Source organism: Symphalangus syndactylus, chromosome 13 (assembly GCF_028878055.3).
Source record: "Symphalangus syndactylus isolate Jambi chromosome 13, NHGRI_mSymSyn1-v2.1_pri, whole genome shotgun sequence".
Lineage (NCBI taxonomy): Eukaryota > Metazoa > Chordata > Mammalia > Primates > Hylobatidae > Symphalangus > Symphalangus syndactylus.
This window is the reverse complement of record NC_072435.2, coordinates 35,411,130-35,431,792: the sequence shown is the minus strand read 5'-3', so window position 1 is coordinate 35,431,792 and position 20,663 is coordinate 35,411,130. Positions and strand designations below refer to the sequence as shown.

The window sequence follows — 20,663 nt, the reverse complement described above, 5'->3', positions numbered from 1 at the left end:
GACAGAGTCACGCTCTGTCGCCCAAGCTGGAGTGCAGTGGTGCGATCTCGGCTCACTGCAGGGTGTCAATCCATCACCATGTGACAGCAAAGGTAACATTGATGTCCCACTTATCAAGTTCTTCGTCTATCAGTTTAAAAAATAATAAAAACAAAGCTCACTTTTTCCAGAGACATGAACTTTTGCTCTCTTAGGGTATAGTAAAAGAAGAAAGCATTCAAAATTTATGATAAAACTCATCATTTAATAATCCTCAAAGACATCATAGAGCCTCACAGTAGCTGGAAATAGGGTGCCTCCACGTCAACCTCGGTTTGACGTGCTTCACAGAGACATATAGGTATTTATTTATTTATTTATTTAGAGACGGAGTCTCACTCTGTCACCCAGGGTGGAATGCAGTGGCATGATCTTGGCTCACTGCAACATCCACCTCCCAGTTTCAAGCCATTCTTGTGCTTCAGCCTTTCAAGTAGCTAGGATTACAGCATGCACCACCACACCCAGCTAATTTTTTTGTGTATTCTTAGTAGAGACAGGGTTTCTCCATGTTGGCCAAGCTGGTCTCCAACTGCTGACCTCAAGTGATCCACCCGTCTTATGCCTGTAATCCTAGCCCTGATCTAATAGGACTGACATTCTTAGAAGAAAAAGAGACATCGGAGATATATAACCAGCTATATTTAAATATGTATTTTAATCATACTTCATCCAGTAGGAAAACAAATAAACACTGTTGATCTGTTCATGATCCAACACACAAACAACAAAATCCACATGCAAACACATAGAAATAAAGTCGGTGAACAATAGCTTAAGAACTCTGTGTCACCACTTGAGATAACAAAGCTACAGCCAATGCTGCAAACCCAAGTTCAGAACTCACTAATGGAGAATTAAGAACGATGACCAAGGACACAATTTTTGAACAGCACATAGGACAGAAGTGCCATCAAGGAAATTACTTGGAGATTAATTGTTAACTTACACCCCCATGTTTATTACGGCACTATTCACATTAGCAAAGATATGGAATCAACCTACGTGTCCATCAATGGAGGACTAGATTTTTTAAAAAGTGGTATCTTAAAGAACTAGAAGGTCAGGCACAGTGGCTCACACCTGTAATCCCAGCACTTTGGGAGGCCGAGGTGGACGTATCACCTGAGGTCAGGAGTTCAAGACCAGCCTGGCCAACATGGTGAAACCCTGTCTCTACTAAAAATACAAGAATTAGCTGGGTGTGGTGGCAGGTGCCTGTAGCTACTCAGGAGGTTGAGGCAGGAGAATCGCTTGAACCTGGGAGGCGGAGGTTGCAGTGAGATGAGATCGCACCATTGCACTCCAGCCTGGGCAACAGAGTGAGACTCTGTCTTAAAAAAAAAAAAAAAAAAAGAACTAAAAGTAGAACTACCTTTCAGTTCAGCAGTTCCACTACTGGGTATCTATCCAAAGGAAAAAAAGTCATTATGTGAAAAAGACACATACACCTGCATGTTTATAGCAACATAATTAGCAATTACAAAGGCATGGAACCAACCTAAGTGCCCATCAATCAATGAGTGGATAAAGATTGTGGTATATATACACCATGGAATACTACTTATCCATAAAAAGGAACCAAATAATGTCTTTTGTAGCAACTTGGATGGAACTGGAGGCCATTACTCTAGGTGAAGTAACTCAGGAATGAAAAACCTGGGCTTGTTTGTATGTTCCACCAACATACATAAGATCCATATGAATATATCATATGTTCTCAGTTATAAGTGGGAGCTAAGCTATGAGGACACAAAGGGATATGAACAATATAATGAACTTTGGGGACTTGAAGGGAGAAAGGTTGGGAGGGGGGTGAGGAATAAGAGACTACTACCATTTGGGTGACAGGTACACTACAAACTCAGAAGTCACCACTAAAGAACTTATCCATGTAACGAAAAACCACATGTACCCCAAAAACTAATAACATAAAAATAAATTTTTTTAAAAAAGAAAACATGGTATGTATCTATATATATCTATATCTATATAGATATCTAGGATATATACAATGGAGTACTACTCAGCCATAAAAAAGGATGAAATCATGTCTTTTGCAGCATCAATGGGACTCGAAGCCATTCTCTTAAGTAAGGTAGTAAAGAAACAAAGTCAAATGCTACATGATCTCACTTATAATTGGGAGCTAGACAATGTATACGCATGGGCATTATAACAGAATAATGGACACTGGAGACTGCAAAAGGTGAGAGGCGAGTGAGAGTTTAAAAATTGCCTTGGCCGGGCGTGGTGGCTCACGCCTGTAATCCCAGCACTTTGGGAGGCCAAGGCAGGTGGATCACAAGGTCAGGAATTCAACACCAGCCTGGCCAATATGGTGAAACCCCATCTCTACTAAAAGGCATGTGGTGGCACACACCTGTAATCTCAGCTACTCAGGAGGCTGAGGCAGAAGAATCGCTTGAACCCGGGAGATGGAAGTTGCAGTGAGCCGAGATCACTCCACTGCACTCCAGCCTGGGAGACAGAGTGAGACTCCGTCTCAAAAAAAAAAAAAAAAATTTGCATTATGTTCACTATTCAGGTAATTGGTACGCCAAAAGCTCAGACTTCACCCTTATGCAAATGCATGTTAAGAAATCTGCATTTGTACTCTCAAAGTATAAATTTTTTTTTTAATTTTAAAGAGTAAGAATTTCAAAATAAAACATTTTTGCCATTGGTTCTCACAAAACATCTTAGTCCTGGGGCCAAGGGATCCATCACAAACAAGAGGTTGCCCTGCTGAGGAGTCTCCCCAGGGCTCTCTTCACATCCTTGTTCCTCAGGCTGTAGATGAAGGGGTTCAACATGGGGGTGACCACAGTGTACATCACCGAGGCCACGGAGATTTTCTGGGAAGCGTGAGTCACCGCAGAAGTGAAGTGGACCCCAATGCCTGTCCCATAAAATAAAGAAACAACGGAGAGGTGAGACCCACAGGTGGAAAGTGCTTTTTGTTTTCCCCCAGATGAGGACATCTTCCTTATGGATGAAGCAATTCGTGAATAAGAGAAAATGATCCCAAGGAGGGGAAAAACGCCCAGCACACCTGTCATAAAGTATATCAACGTGCTGTTCAGGAAGGTATCAGAGCAGGCCAGCTGGAGGATGTGTGTCAGTTCGCAGAAAAAATGTGGAATTTCAAAATCTTTACAGAAGATTAGATGCATCATCAGAGAAATATGGAGGAGGGATGTCATGACACCAATGAGCCAGATGACAAAAATCAGGAGGCCACAGAGGCGGGGGTTCATGATGATCATGTAGTGCAGAGGGTGGCAGATGGCCACAAACCGGTCATAGGCCATCACGGTCAGGAGTAGCGTGTCCAGAATAGGAAAAAGCATGGAGAAATAGACCTGTGTGAGGCAGTCCATGAAGGAGATGGCTTTGTTCTCGGTCTGGATGTTCACCAGCATCTTGGGGACAATGCAAGTGCTGAAACAGATGTCAACCCAGGACAGGTTGGAGAGGAAGAAGTACATGGGGGTGTGGAGGTGGGAGTCAGAGCTGATGGCCAGGATGATGAGTAGGTTTCCCAGCACCGTGACCAGGTACATGGACAGGAACAGCCCAAATATGAAAGGCTGCAGTTCTGGATCCTCAGAGAGTCCAAGAAGGATAAACTCTAAAAATTCTGTTTGGTTTCCTGCTTCCATGTAGCTGATGTATCTACAAAAGAAGAGGTCATTAGCCAGGCGTGGTGGTGGACACCTGTAGTCTCAGCTACTTGGGAGGCTGAGATGGGAGGATCACTTGAGCCCAGGAATTTGCAACTGCAGGGAGCTATGTTTGTACCACTGCACTCCAGCCTGGGCAATAGAGGGAGACCTGTCTCAAAAAATAAAAATAAAAAATAAAATAAAAATAAAACTATGTATATATGTATTTATTTTAAAATATATATATTTATTTAAAATTTTATTTATTTATTTATTTATTTATTTATTTATTTAAAAGGAAGCAGTAAGAGAAACATCAGTTAGCATCCAACGGGCATCCTTCATATAATAGAAATGTTGTCCATACTATTTACTTGTGATTTATGGACGACTCATCTTGTCTAATCTTTCATACATAAATGGAATTCTAAAAAGTGAAGTCTCTCATCCCAACCACCTGTATATTTAATTATTTAAAAATTAATTATATTCTGTATATTCAACATACACTATATATGTTATGAGATACATATAGATAGTAAAATGGTTACTGTAGTGAAAAAAATGAACATATCCATCATGTCACATAATTACCCATTTTCTTTATAGCAAGAACAGCTACAATCTACTGATGTAGCATAAATCCCGAATACTGCACACTGTTATTGACTATAATTCTCATGGGTACACTGGATCTCTAGACTCGTTTATCTTATATATCTGCTACTTTGTATCCATTATCCTACATCTTCTTCATTTCCTCCCCCAGCTGCACCCCTCCGCTGGTAACCACTGTTTTATTCTCTCTCTATATTTGACTTTAAAAAAAATATTCCACATAGAAGTGAAAAAATGCAATATTTTTCTTTCTGCGTCTGACTTATTCCACTTAACATAATGGCCTTCAGATTCATCCGTGTTGTGGCAAATGACGGAATCTATTCCTATTTTATCAATCAGTGGAATACTATTCCATTGTGTAAAAATATATATAATATGTGTACATATATATATACACACACATACACATACATATATATACACACATATATACACACAATGGAATATATATACACACAATGGAATATATATATACACAATTAAATATATATACACACACAAATGTATATATACATATATATCACATTTTCTTTATCCATTTCTCCATCAGCAGACACTTAGATTGTTTCCGTATCTTGACTTTTGCAAGTAATGCTGCAATGAACACGAGCATGCAGATATCTTTACGAGTGGTGATTTCATTTTCTTTGGATACATATCCAGGGGAGGGATTGCTGGATCATATTTAATTTCTTTTTATTTTAAATTTCTTCTTCTTTTTGATTTCTTTATTATTTTTATTTTTTGAGAAAGAGTTTCAAAATTTTAATTTCTCTTTCCTTTTTATTTTTTGAGACAGATTCTCTGTCGCCCAGGCTGGAGTGCAGTGGCATGATCTCAGCTCACTGCAACCTCCACCTCCCAAGTTTAAGCGATTCTTGTGCCTCAGCCTCTTGAGTAGCTGGGATTACAGGTATGTGCCACCACGCCTAGCTAATTTTTTTATTTTTTTTATTTTTTATTTTTTAGTAGAGACAGGTTTTCACCTTGTTGACCAGGCTGGTCTTGAACTCCTGGCCTCAAGTGATCCACCTACTTTGGCCTCCCAAAGTGCTGGGATTACAGGCGTGAGACACAACACCCGGCCTCTATTTTTAATTCCTTTAGGAACCCTCACACTATTTCCCATAATGGCTGCTCCAATCTACATTACCACCAACAGGGCACAAGGGGCTCCCTTTTCTTCACACCCTTGCCAACCCTTGTCTTTTTAATAATAGTGAATAGTTAGTTAATAGTTAGCTAACAATAGAGCCAATTGTTAGCTAACCACTAGTAATAGTTAATAATTCTAAGGTCAAGCATGGTGGCTCACGCCTGTAATACCAGCACTTTGGGAGGCTGAGATGAAAAGATTGCTTGAGTCCAGGAGTTCAAGACCAGCCCGGGCAACACAGTAAGACTTGCTCTCTACAAAAAAATAAACAAAATTAGCTGGGCATGGTGGCATGTGCCTGTAGTCTCAGCCACTCAGGAGTTCGAGGCTGCAGTGAGCTGAGATTGTGCCACTGAACTTGAGCCTGGGTGACAGGGCGAGACCATGTCTTAAAAAAAAAAAAAATTACACGGATCTCCCACCAGTCACAGAAAGCGGCTCTGACCCAGAGGAAGTAATTCTTTCCACTGCCCCGGAACCCACCCACGGGAGCAGGCAGCTGGGTTGGCGGGGCCGGGTGGGGCGGCCTCGGAATAGGGGCTATGGCAGTACACGGGGACCCTACTGCGCTGGCTGCGGGGCTGACGAGAAACTACTAAAGTTCCTGGGGAAGCAAAGTAGAATTTCGTTAAGAACAAAATGGCTGGAGAGAAGAAAACCTACGGTGGCTGTGAAGGCCCTGATGCCATGTATGTCAAATTGATATCATCTGATGGCCATGAATTTGTTGTCAAAAAAGAACGTGCATTAACATCAGGCACGATAAAAGCCATGGTGAGTGGCCCAGGTCAATTTGCTGAGAATGAAACCGATGAGGTCCAATTTTAGAGAGATCCTTTCACATGTGCTATCAAAAGTATATGCATGTGGCTGGGCGCGGTGGCTCACGCCTGTAATCCCAGCACTTTGGGAGGCCGAGGCGGGCGGATCACGAGGTCAGGAGATCCAGACCATCCCGGCTCACACAGTGAAACCCCGTCTCTACTAAAAATGCAAAAAAATTAGCCAGGCGTGGTGGCGGGCACCTGTAGTCCCAGCTACTTGGGAGGCTGAGGCAGGAGAACAGTGTGAACCTGGGAGGCAGAGCTTGCCGTGAGCGGAGATCGCGCCACTGCACTCCAGCCTGGGTGACAGAGCGAGACTCCGTCTCAAAAAATAAAAAATAATAAATAAATAAATAAATAAATAAATAAAAATAAAGTATGCATTTATTTTATGTACAAGGTTCGCTACACTAACAGCTCCACCGAGATTCCCGAATTCCCAATTGCACCTGAAATTGCACTAGAACTGCTGATGGCTGTGAACTTCCTAGATTGTTAAATAAAATAAATTATAATAAACTGTTAACTCTTTTCAGTATTTAATACCTGTAGTTCAGTTAGTAATTTTTGCATATATAGCATGTTGCCTGTATGCAGTTGAACTGTATAAAGTTCATTGCAAAGCAGATTATCTTCTGTTTTTGCATAGCAATCAAAGTTGAAATTTGTTTGCTACCTCAACAAATTAAGGCCATTTTCACAAACTGAGAAATAAACAAAAATGCCAATTCGTAGGTAAAAGAATAATAATAAACAATACTAACAGGTGTGAGGAAATATCTCATAGCTAACCGCCCATATTAAATATTCATTTTATAACGTCCCAAACAAAATAGAATTCTAGAAAATGGACTCTCTAATCCCAACCATCTATCTTGACACTGATTTTATAGCACCCCTATTAGATGGTCAAGGAGATTCTTAATGGGACATAATAAACCTGTGCTTTCTGATAGGATTCACTGGAAACAGCAAAACATCACTTCTGTGGGATTCCTGCCAAAGATGCAGGACTTGAAAGAGTAGAGAACATCACACAAACTGAGCTTGAGGGGCACAATGTCTCACTTGTGCTCTTCAGAAATGTCAGTGCCATAAAATACAAAGAAATGCCAGGCATGGTGGCTTACACTTGTGATCCCAGCACTTTGAGAGGCTGTGGGAGTATCGTTTAAGCTTAGGAGTTTGAGGCCAGCCTAGGAAACATAGTGAAACCACTTCTCTACAAAAAATAAAAAATTAGCTGGGCATGATGGCACATGTCTGTTGTTCCAGCTACTTGGGAGGCTGAGGCAGGAGAATGGCCTGAGCCCAGGAGGTTGAGGCTGCAGTGAGCTGTGATTGCACCACTGCACCACAGCCTTGGTGACAGAGCAAGACCTCATCTCAAAAAAAAAAAAGTCTAGGAAATGTTCCACATTAAAGGAGGGAGAAAAGGTATGTCAATCAAATGTAATGGATGACTTGAGTCTTTCTTTTGCTACAGATGATATTATTGGGATAATTAAAATATAAATGAGAAGAAACAAAAAAATATAAATGAGCTCTGTAAGTTTTATAGTATTATATTAATGCTACATACTAATTACTAAATTAATAATATAGTATATAGCAAATAGTATATTATATATCTATAATACTATATATATAATATAGTATTAGTGCCAATTTCGTGATTGTGATCATTGCACTGTAGTTATGTGAAACAATTTTTTTTTGTTTTTTTGTTTTTTGTTTTTTTTTGACAGGGTCTGTGTCTGTTGCCCAGGCTGAAGTGCAGTGGCACGATCATAGCTCACTGCAACCTCCACCTCCTGGGCTTAAGCAATTCTCTCACCTCAGCCTCCTGAGTAGCTGTGACTACAGGTGTTCACCACCACACCTGGCTAATTTTTGTATTTTTAATAGAGATGGGGTTTCACTATGTTGGCCAGGCTAGTCTCAAACTCCTGACCTCAGTTGATCCACCCGCCTCAGCCTCCTAAAGTGCTAGGATTACAGGCGTGAGCCACTGTGCCCAGCCAGCATTGTTTTTTACTTAAATATTTAGACAAATACACCATGAAGCCTGATGAAGCTGAAGTTTCTTTGTGGCAAGTCCAGATCACATTCTAGAAAATTTTACTTTATCCTTATATTCCCCAAGGTTTTGTACTCATCCTGGAAAGCTGAATGAAGGTAAAAAAAAAAAAAAAAAAAAAAGTCACATATAAGACAAACAAGAAATCTACAAATTAATCTCATGTTGACAACAGACGCAAAAGCCTGAAAGGGGAGTGAAATGGAGTTATCTTTTGGATAAAATAACACACTTCATTACTAATGAATGTTTATCCTAAGAGCAAAAAATTTAATATCGACAAGTCAGATAACAAAGTATATGCATGAATAGAGCAATGCAGAAAAAGAAACCACGGTTTTAACATAAGCTAAAATTCATTTTTTTTTTTTTTTTTTTTGAGACGGAGTCTTGCTCTGTTGCCCAGGCTGGAGTGCAGTGGCGCAATCTCGGCTCACTGCAAGCTCCGCCTCCCGGGTTCATGCCATTCTCCTGCCTCAGCCTCTCCGAGTAGCTGGGACTACAGGCACCCGCCACCACGCCTGGCTAATTTTTTTTGTATTTTTAGTAGAGACGGGGTTTCACCGTGGTCTCCATCTCCTGACCTCGTGATCCGCCCGCCTCGGCCTCCCAAAGTGCTGGGATTACAAGCGTGAGCCACCGCACCCGGCCTAAAATTCATTTAATAAAATGTAACAGCCTGGCTGGGTGCTGTGACTCCTGCCTGTAATCCCAGCACTGAGAGGCTGAGGCAGGAGGCTTTCTTGAGGCCAGGAGTTTGAGACCAGCCTGGACAACAAAATGAGACCCTTGCTTCTACAAAAATAGATTTTTAAAAAATTAGCTACTTGGGAGGCCGAGGCAGGAGGATTGCTTGAGCCCAGCAAGACCCTGTCTCAAAAAAAAAAAAGAGTCAAGTTAAACACAATTAATTACAACTAATCAGTGTCATCAGCTTTCTTATGTATCTGCAAACAGTCATGAGAAAAGATAAGAGAAACAAAAAAGACCATTCACAATTGCAGTGATAATATATGTAACACCTGGTGCAGAGTGAGCATTTAGTACATTCTTGTTTTGTTTTACTTTGCTTTGTTGATTTTTTTTTTTTAAGACGGAGTTTTGTTCGTGTTGCCCAGGCTGAAGTGCAATGGCGCAATCTCGGCTCACTGCAAACTTTGCCTCCCAGGTTCAAGAAATACTCCTGTCTCAGCCTCCCAAATAGCTGGGACTACAGGCACACCCCACCATGCCTGGCTAATTTTGTATTTTTAGTAGAGATGGGGTTTCACCATGTTGGCCAGGATGGTCTCGATCTCTTGACCTTGTGATCCACCCACCTCGGCCTCCCAAAGTTCTGGGATTATAGGCATGAGCCACCACGCCCAGATAAGAACTATTATATTGTACTAGAGAAGAACAAGGAAGGTGTTAGCAGGTGGACTGAAAGGAATGCACTCGAGGAAGCGCCAGTTCCTACTGACATTGAGAAAGTCACTAGTTTCCAGAATGAAAGGCCATCAGAGGTGGAGATGACAGAAACAGTTGCAATAGAATCTTTTTTTTTTTTTTTTTTTTTGAGACAGCGTCTCACTCACTCTGTCACCCAGGCTGGAGTGCAGTGGCGTGATCTTGGCTCATGCAACCTCTGTCTCCCGGGTTCAAGCCATTCTCCTGCCTCAGGCTCCCTAGTAGCTGGGATTACAGGCATCCGCCACCATGCCCAGCTAATTTTTGTATTTTTAGATGAGACGGGGTTTCACCAAGTTGGCCAGGCTTGTCTTAGACTCCTGGCCTCAAGCGATCCGCCTGCCTCAGCCTCCCAAAAGTTGCAATGCCTGAAAAGACATACATAACCAGGTAAGGGAATTCTAGAGACATTTTAAAAATCATGAGACATTATCAACCCTGTTACCTCCATCTCTGTTCCTCCCCACACTACTTTTTAAATCCTTTTCACACATGGTACTAACAAGGATAGTGTGAGTCACTCAACTGACATTGCTTGAAAAAAAATATGCTAGTATGACGTCCTCCTCCCCTGACTGTTGAATGCTGAAGACAGAATCTAGCAGGGAAAGGCTGGGAGATGGAACTTGTCATGAAGTCATCCTAACTCTCCTCTCTAAGATGCACGAGCGTGGCGTCAGGAAACTGTCCAGGTGAGGTGTTCTAGGGAAGTATTTATGGTTTCTCAAGCCCCAGGGAGCTGATGTCTCATCCTTCCTCATTAAATCCACTGTTCCAGTGATGTTCTACTCTCCAAGCCATTCGGCTCCCTTAGGATCCAGAGAAAATGGCAGAAAGGTATGGTGTGTTCTAATTCTGTTTCCAAGAAGGCAGCTCTGAAGCCAGGTGAATCTCTCTGCACCTCCCACCCCCTTGGGGCCTCTTTATTCTTGGAAGAGCTTTCATCACTATTGGTTTGGCTTTGAGATAAAGAGGTTTTCCCTCTGGAATGTGTCACAGAAGCTACGAAGGCCCATCTCTCTGTAATCCCAGTGCCTAAGGGTCTCAAGATAACACAGAAGAAAATAGAGATGCAACTATTTCAGTGAATCCCTTGTGATCGCATTGGCTACAGGGTATTAAACAGGCTGTGGACATGTCGTAAGTCGTGTTTCAAGAGAGGGAGAGTCAACCATTGGGAGATATAGCAAGGTTTCTCTTCAAACAGCCTGCTCAGCTTCTTATTCTCTAATTCCAAGTACCCCCCCACACACACACTTTCTTCTCCTTTTCTTCTTTCTGATTTTGCTGCATGCCCAGATATGCCACAGCCCCAGCTCACATTTCTTTCTTTAAGAATAGACTAGCTGTCTAGTCCTCTGTAGATGACCCCTTCCTCCTCTCCTCTCTCTCCCATCACATGCCCACCTTATCTAAGACAGTTTAAATGTGTAACCAATCAAGTCTAGTTTAGATTGTGCCATCCGACCCCAGCCGATGTAGAAAGGACACAAAGTCAAGAGTCACGTTAAGAATAAAAGTTTCTGCTCTCCTTTGTTCGGGGTACTACTCTTGTAGCAGCCAACCCTACGAGAAGCACCCTTCTGTGCAGAAGTAAATTTGCTTCGCTGAGAAATCCTTTGTTTGAGTGCTCATTTTTCTTTACGACTCCAAGCTTTATTTCTAACAACTATGTAAAACGATGCTATAGGGCCAAGCAAAATAAAGGCTGAAGAATATCCATCACATTTAATGGCATGGAAAACATTGGAAACAGCAATCTGGGTAGAGTGATGGGGAAAATTTCATTGATGGCAGGTTTGGGAGGAACTGAACAATAAGAAAAAAGTTTTTTTCAATATTTAAAATGATGGTAAAATATACATAACATACAGTTCACCATCTTAACCATTTTAAGTGTACTGTTCAGTGGCATTAAGTATATTCACAATGTTAAGCAGCCATCACCATCCTCCATATTCAGAATCTTCTCATCCTCCCAGACTGAAACTCTGTCCCATAACACTCATCCCTCATTCACCCTCCCCAGCCCCTAATGAACCACCATACCACTTTCTGTCTCTATAATTCTGACTGTGGTACCTACCTCATAGATGGAAGTATACAGTGTTTGTCTTTTTGTGACTGACTTATTTCACTTAAGTGAAATATTGCCAAGGTTCATCTATGCTGTATATGTGTCCGAATATTCTTTCTCTCTTTCTCTTTTTTTTTTTTTTTTTTTTTTAGTCAGGGTCGTACTCTGTCACTCAGGCTGGAGTGCAGTGGCACAATCAGCTCATTACAGTCCCAAAGACCTGAGATCAAGCAATTCTCCCATATCAGTCTCCCAATTAGCTAATTTAGTTTTTAATTTTTGTGATTTTTCTATTCATTATTTTTTTTATATTATTATTTTGAGACAAAGCCTCACTCTTGTTGCCCAGGCTGGAGTGCAATGGCCCAATCTCGGCTCACTGCAAATTCCACCTCCCAGGTTCAAGCGATTTTCCTGCCTCAGCCTCCCGAGTAGCTGGGATTACAGGTGTGTGCCACCATGTCCGACCAATTTTTATATTTTTAGTAGAGATGGGGTTTCACCATGTTGGCCAGGCTGGTCTCATATTCCTGGTCTTGAGTGATCCTCCCACCTCAGTCTCCCAAAGTGTTGAGATTCCAGGCATGAGGCACCATGCTCAGGAGAATGTTCTTTGTTAAGGCCACAAAATATTCCATTATATTGTATGTATACACACACATTTTGTTTATCCATTATTCTGTCAATGGCTGACAGATCTTTTAAAATTAAAATTAAATGTACAAAAATCTGTGTGGCTTGCAGGAATAAATTTCGATTACTTCAAATATACAACAAAATGTGGTAGGCTGGGTGTGGTGGCTCACGCCTGTAATCCCAGCACTTTGGGAGGCCAAGGCGGGCGGATCACGAGGTCAGGAGATCGAGACCATCCTGGCTAACATAGTGAAACCCCATCTCTACTAAAAAAAAAAATACAAAAAATTAGCCGGGCATGGTGGCGGGCACCTGTAGTCCCAGCTACTCGGGAGGCTGAGGCAGGAGAATGGTGTGAACCCAGGAGGCAGAGCTTGCAGTGAGCCAAGATGCGCCACTGCACTCCAGCCTGGGCAATAGAGCGATACTCCGTCTCAAAAAAAAAAAAAAAAAAAAAAAAAACAGATGTACATTGGTTCAGTCCAGAAAGGTGGGACAACTGGAAGCAGGGCTCCCAGGTCATATGCAGATTCGAAGTTTTTCCAATTGGCAGTTGGTTGAAAGAGATTTCTATCAGACCTGGAATCAGGCTGGGCATGGTGGCTCACACATGTAATCCCAGCACTTTGGGAGGCTGAGATGGGAGGATCGCTTGAGCTCAGGAGTTCAATACCAGCCAGGGTAACATGGCAAAATCCCATCTCTACAAACAATACAAAAATTAGCCAGGCATGGTGGCATGTGTCTTGTAGTCTCAGCTACTCAGGAAGCTGAAGCAGGAGAGTCACTTGAGCCTGAGAGGTTGAGGCTGCAGTGAGCCATGATCGTGCCACTGCACTCCAGCCTGGGCAACAGGGTGAGACTCTGTCTCAAGAAAAAAAATAAAAACTTTCCAAGGAAAGTATTATGATAGGACAGAGAGAAGGGAATTGATCAGGTTGTATACTTTAAATATGTGAATTTCCCACATGTTCATCACATCTCAATAAAGCTGTTCCCCTCACTTAGACTCTTGCAATAATACACTGGCCTTGTGGCCAACTGCAGAAAAGAATGGCCACTGTGTCTTTACTTTCCTATATCCAAGCCCCTTCTGTGTAACTGAGTGCCCTTCCACCTTGGGCTCACCCATGATTGCACTGGCTGATGGAGCATAGGCATTCCCAATACAAGCTCTGCTGGAACACTCCAGCAGTGTGTGAACAGGCCTTACCTGGATGGCTGGGGGAATGAGACCTTGAACGAAGAACAATAAACCCACCCCACCTAGACAATGACTGCAAAAGCCAGTCAAGAGAACTCTCAGGCTAAGCACAGCCCAAATTGTCAACCAACAAACCCTAAATAAAAGGTGTTGGGGTGTTGTTGTTAGAGAGACGGGGTTTCACCATGTTGCCCAGGCTGGTCTTGAACTCCTGGACTCAAGTAATCCTCCTGCTTGGCCCCCAAACTGCTGAGATTATGAGCCACTGAGCCCAGCCTCGTGGTTGCTTTAAACCACCATGTTTTGGGTGGCTATGAAACAAAAGCTCATCAAAACGGGACCCTTCATTCCATTCCACAATTGGGAACCAGTTACCTTGCTCAACTTCAAACTTCATTAAATATCAATTGGTTTCCATCAATTTCCAACTAACATTTACATTGAAACTGATAGACTAACATATAGATATATGTGTGTGAGCCAGGCACAGTGGCTCATGACTGTAACCCCAGCACTTTGGTAGGCTGAGGCGGGAGGATTGCTTGAGCCCGGGAGTTTGAGACTAGCCTGGGCAACATAACAAGACCATGTCTCTACAAAAATAAAAAAATAGAATTAGTCAGGCATGGTAGTGTATGCCTATAGACGAGGTACTTAAGAGGCTGAGGTTGGCGGATGGCTTAAACTCAGGAGTTTGAGGCTGCAGAGAGCTATGGTCATGCCACTGCACTCCAATCTGGGCGACAGAATGAGACCGAGTCTTTAAAAAAAAAGAGAGAGAGAAAAGGAAATGTGTGTGTTCTACAATCTGTCCCCTATTACCTTTCAAGTCTGCCTCCTGCTCCAAAGATTGTCTTTTATCTACAGAATGTAATATACTGTCATTTTTTCAGTGCCTTTGCACTCAGGATTAGCATGCTTATTTGATTCTGCTCCTGAACTCTAAATGATCCTTCTACACGGCAGACCTTGGTGGCTCATGCCTGTAATCTTAGCACTTTGGGAGGCGGAGGCGGGCAGATTGCCTGAGCTCAGGAGTTCGAGACTGGCCTGGGAACATGGTGAAACCTGTCTCTACTAAAATACAAAAAATTAGCCAGGCATGGCAGCGTGTGCCTATAGTCCCTGCTACTTGGGAGGCTGAGGCAGGAGAACCGCTTGAACCTGGGAGGCAGAAGTTGCAGTGAGCTGAGGTCACGCCACTGCACTCCAGCCTGGGCAACAGAGCGAGACTCCATCTCCAAATAATCATAATCACAATCATAATCATCCTTCTATACTGAGCTTGCGTCATCTCTTCTACTTAGATTTTCTCGATGGCCCCAAGTTCAACATCTTCCTCATTTGGGGCCTCCCAAATGGATTCACCTGCCATACTAGGTGTCTTATTTACTGTTGATATCTCTCTTCTCCTAGACCTTTACTTTCTTAAGGGCAGTACTTTGTCTTATTGATCTTTCTTCCCAAAACCTAATTAAAAGTGTAAGGCACTTAGCTAATATTCATTGGGTATATACAATAGGTTCCCTAGCAGGGAAGAATTCCTGAGTGGATTGGATATTACTCAAAGGTTACACAAGACCCTGCTGGAGAGGGTCCAAGAACTGAAAACAAGACTCAGACAAGCAGACTGTGTTCCTATAATTAGAAGTTCCCTCCAGAGACTGTGTGACACTTTCCTTCTGAGAATTGGCAGGGAAGTGCAATGAGAGGCAACTGTCATGGGCCACCGAGGTTATCCATGGAATTCATTATCGGGATGGAGAAATTGGGCACAGAGGGACCAGTTATGCTGGTTCCCAAGGCTCATTTAAAAAATGGCCACTTTTACTCAATGCTGAGAGAAAGTACTCTCTTCCCCTTGGGCCCGGCCTCTAGGGTTCTTTTTCTCAACCCTGGCAATAGCCAGTGAGTAATTGCTATTTCTTCACTAATGAGCCTAGGAAAACTTTTGACCAAGGCTTGCTGAACATTCAGCATTTTCACTTGGGGATGTAAACTGCCCTGACTACACACCCAAAGTCCTGCTTGGAAGCACTGCCGGGGAAAAGGAAGGGATTTCAGGAAGCCAAGTGGAACACCACAAGCCCCTTTGTCATGCACTCTGAGCCCAACAGATCCACTGGTTGATGCAGGCATGAAAGGGGTCAAGAGGTGAAACAAGAGCTGAATGTCGGAGTAAGCATTTGATGCTGGTCCCAGTTTCCAGCTGGTAAGTTGACTCTTTGCACCTGTCTCTTTCTCTGCAGAAAGTAAATGACTGCCCTCCTGTGTTGCTGGGAAGACTGGTCAATCTATGAAAAAAGTGCTCCAATCCACCATCTTCTTGGTTGAGGTAGAGAAAAATTATCACCAATGTTAGGTCAAAATAACTGTCAAGGGCCAGTCATGGTGGCTCACGCCTGTAATCCCAGCACTTTGGGAGGCCGAAGCAGGTGGATCACCAGAGGTTGGGAGTTCGAGACCAGCCTGACCAACATGGAGAAACCCCATCTCTACTAAAAATACAAAATTAGCCGGATATGGTGGCGCATGCCTGTAATCCCAGCTACTCAGGAAGGCTGAGGCAGGAGAATCACTTGAACCTGGGAGGCAGAGGTTATGGTGAGCCAAGATTGCGCCATTGCACTCCAGCCTGGGCAACAAGGGCGAAACTCCATCTCAAAAAAAATAAAAAATAACTGTCAATTCTCTAGGCTGGTGTAATCCCAGCACTTTGGGAGGCCGAGGTGGGCAGATCACTTGAGGCCAGGAGTTCAAGACCAGCCTGGCCAACATGGCAAAATTCTGTCTAGCAAAAATATAAAAATTTGCCAGGCATGGTGGCGGGCACCTGTAACCTCAGCTACTCCTGAGGCTGAGGCAGGAGAATCGCTTGAGCCTGGGAGGCAGAGGTCACACTGAGCCGAGATCGTACCATTGCACTCCAGCCTGGGTGACAGAGCAAGACTCTGTCTCAAAATAATAACAATAAATAATAATAATAATAATCAGCTTTTATTCTGAACTCAAGAAAGTAGCACTGGGCTAAAGACAAATCAAGGAACTCATGTTGCTTAAATGTAAGGGTTTTCTTGGGCAAAAAGTTAAGACCTTGCAGGCCAAACCAGATACAAATGAATGGACTGGAAGAAAATGCAGATCAAACTGTCCTTGAAAACCGAAACAACCGTCAAGTTTTGACAAGTGTTCTTCAAATCTTGCAATGTGAAAACCAAATACAGTGAGAGAAGCAGGGTCTCATGGAGCAAACTGGAATTGCTCTTGTCATGATAGAAAGAAATGCTTGGATGATTCCTCAGTAAGCATTCCCAGCCCTGTTCTGTTTTAGGAGAAACTGAAATGTATAGGAAAGCTGCCTCTTGATTATTTCTGTGATGATTTTGTTTCCTAAAAAGGTAAAGTGGCTAAAAATGAGTGTATGCCCCTGTCTCTACTAAAATACAAAAAAATTAGCCAGGCGTGATGGTGGGCGCCTGTAGTCCCAGCTACTTGGGAGGTTGAGACAGGCGAACCGCTTGAACCCGGGAGGCGGAGGTTGCAGTGAGCTGAGATCGCGCCACTGCACTCCAGCCTGGAGACAGAGTGAGACTCCATCTCAAAAAAAAAAAAAAAAAAAAAAAAAAGTATATGCTCTACACTGCACAGGTTGAATGGGCCAATCCCATCTGTCTATTCCCCTCCTCAACTTTACTCTTCCTCATAGCATTTATTCTTCTCCACATTTACTTTTCTTCCTAGTGTTTATATATTTGCTTGTACTCTGGCTCCAAAGTTTAACATCAAGATTACTATGAATGGGACCAGTTTTGTATACTGCTGCTTTGCCAAAGCCTATAAATACCTGGACGAGAAAGTCATCAGTTAATTCCCAGTATTTATGAGAATGTAGCATGACATTGCTGGCATTTTAATGTAGCTGATAAAAGTCGTTGTTTCGTAAGTGATGGAGGTCAAATGAGTTATCCATTCTGACAAGGTCTCTAAGTACAACATACCCTGCCACCAAACTGATAGCGACTCTTAGACCTTCTCAAGAGACACAAATACCCTCACACTCACAGCTTCAAAGGGACTAGGGATCTCTGGTCTAAAAAAACCCAAATCCAAGCTGAGACACACTTAACAGTCCCCAAAGGGCTTTTATGAAGAAGAAAGTTAGCACAATACATTATATATATATATATATATATATATATATATTTTTTTTTTTTTTTTTTTTTTTTTCTTTTTTTGAGACAGAGTCTCACTATATCACCAAGGCTGGAGTGCAGTGGCACAATCTCGGCTCACTGCAACCTCTGTCTCCCTGGTTCACGCGATTCTCCTGCCTCAGCCTCCCGGGTAGCTGGGAATACAGGCATGTGCCACCATGCCCAGCTAATTTTTTTGTATTTTTAATAGAGATGGGATTTCACCATGTTGTCCAGGCTGGGCTCGAACTCCTGAGCTCATGTGATCCCCCAGCCTCGGCCTCCCAAAGTGCTGGGATTACAGGCATGAGCCACTGTACCTGGCTGATACATAAATATTTTGCGAATAACCTGCCTGACTGCAAACGCTTGGCCTCTCTACTCCAAACTCCAAACCCAGGTGTCCCAGGACACAAATATTAGGAATGCATGGATGTGTTCACTCAGGTGAGGAACAATGCAATGGCCAATGTGTGCAGAATAAGAATGTAAGGCCAGGCGCAGTGGCTCATGCCCATAATCCCAGCACTTTGGGAGGCCAAAATGGGAGAGGATCACTTGAGGTCAGGAGTTCAAGATCAGTCTGGCCAACACGGTGAAGCCTCGTCTCTACTAAAGATACAAAAATTACCTGGGTGTGGTGGTGTGTGCCTGTAATCCCAGCTACTTTGGAGGGTGAGGCAAGAGAATCCCTTGAACCTGGGAAGCAGAGGTTGCAGTGAGCTGAGATCGTGACATTGCACTTCGGCCTGGGCGACAGAGTCAGGCCCTGTCTCAAAAAAAAAAAAAAAAAAAAAAAAGGAGGGAAATGGAGAAAAGAAGGGAAATGGAGAAATTGGAGAAAAGAGAGAGACAAAATTTAAAAATCTAGAGAAAGAAATATAAAAGAGAGACAGAAAAGGAAGAAAGTAAAACCACTTAGCTAAGGAAGCTCAAAAATGAAAATGTGGAAATGGGAGAGGGTAGAAGGCTGTTGGAGAGGGAGTCTGAGGCCCTCAGAAGAACTAAGCATATAAGGAAGAAAATTAAGGAATAAATCTGTCCCTAAAGTCAAAGTCAGAGTCCACCACTCGTAGGCTCCCACCCTGGAAACACACTAGGTCTTCTGTTGTGCTGAATGGCGGTTGCTCCTTCTCCACGTGGCAGAAAGAGGGCTGAGCAGACCATGTGAGGGCACGAACACCATCTCCAGCAACACAGGAGTCCAGGGTCTTCACAGCCATGAGGTCCCTGCTGGCCCTCCAGGCTCAATCTCAATCTCGCCATTTTCCTTCCTGGTAACTAAAAACAATGGCCAAAGCTCCATCATGGAGCTTGGATTCCTGTGCGATTGGGTTCTGCTTGCAACAGAAGGCGGTTTGAAAACAGCCTTTTAATGGCATCAGACCCACTTGTCATCACTGCGTGGCTGCTGATGGGTACCTGAGACACCTTCTTTGTAGGATTTCCTTGTTCCTTTGGCAGGGTTTCTAATGAAATAACAGGAGGTGGAGGGGTGGTCGTGTGTGGGGGGTGTCAGTTACTGCATTTTTTTTTTTTTTTTTTTTTTTACCAAGTCTCACTCTTTCACTCAGGCTGGAGTGCCGTGGCTCGATCTCAGCTCACTGCAACCTCTGCCTCCCAGGTTCAAGCAATTGTCCTGCCTCAGCCTCCCAGTAGCTGGGACTACAGGCACGCACCACCACGCCCAGCTAACTTTTGTATTTTTAGTAGAAACGAGGTTGCACTATGTTGGTCAGGCTGATCTTGAACTCTTGACCTCATGATCCGCCCTCCTTGGCCTCCCAAAGTGCTGGGATTACAGGCATGAGCCACCGCACACGGCCCACTTACTGCATCTTGAAGAAATCAGGCTTGGGGATGGGAGCAGGAAAACACATCGCCCTTTCCAGTTGTTACACAAAGCTGTGCACAGCAAGGTTTATTACCACTACACCTACCTCTCCCTTCATTCCTCCCTGGGTGGCCAGGGCAGGCCAGGAGGCATTGTTATTGGCTTAGGGGACCACCACATTCAGAGCAAATTCAAGCTGCATTGGGGAGAAGCACCTGTTTTCCTAAGGACCTCAGACATCTGGATTTTAAGGAGTCACTAAATGGATTCGACAGATGAAGAGGGCAGAATAGTTAGTGAACTTTAAGATGTATCAGTAGAAGTCATACAAACTGGAAAACAAACACATTAGAAAAATGAAACAGGAACTTCAGAGTCCTGTGGCACAGCTGGGGTCCCAAAAGGAGAAAATGAGGAAGAAAACAACTTCGGAAAATTCCTGAGAATTGAAAGCAGGAACTCAAACAGACACTTGCAAACCAATGCCCATATTGTAGGGGCAACAAGATTTCACCTACATCATCTCAGGATCCTTGCTGGGCCCGACAATTACACTGACATATGATTAGGTTAACAAGATACAAGTATACACATGTATTTGTTTAATGAAAGCTTTACGTGGCATGAGGATCCTCATAAGGAAATAAACCAGAAAAACAGTTAAGAGCCAAACACTTACATGCTGAATTGGACAGACAAGTACACTGCGCTAATGGGATAAAACCAAGGGTGTGGGCTAGGGTGGTTAATCAGGTAGAGAAGTGGCTCAGAAGCCTTAGTGTAATGAGGTTGGTTTGGATAGATCTCCTTTGCCTCAACTTTGCCTCCCTGATGCTAAGAATGCTGTCTTCAGGCTGGGCGCAGTGGCTCACGCCTGTAATC

General features: G+C 43.1%; 1 protein-coding gene and 1 pseudogene across 1 annotated transcript; one reads left to right on the top strand and one right to left on the bottom strand.

Moving 5' to 3' along the window:
- Positions 1-678: 678 nt before the first annotated feature.
- OR7D2 (olfactory receptor family 7 subfamily D member 2) lies at positions 679-10,511 on the bottom strand. The gene is made up of 2 exons (XM_055237188.1): positions 10,368-10,511; positions 679-3,717 (listed from the first exon to the last, which is right to left on the bottom strand). Exon 2 carries the CDS (start codon positions 3,702-3,704, stop codon positions 2,766-2,768), a length of 939 nt encoding a protein of 312 aa, XP_055093163.1. The 5' UTR covers positions 3,705-3,717; positions 10,368-10,511; the 3' UTR covers positions 679-2,765.
- On the top strand, positions 6,093-6,871 carry LOC129459891 (elongin-C-like; annotated as a pseudogene).
- Positions 10,512-20,663: the final 10,152 nt, after the last annotated feature.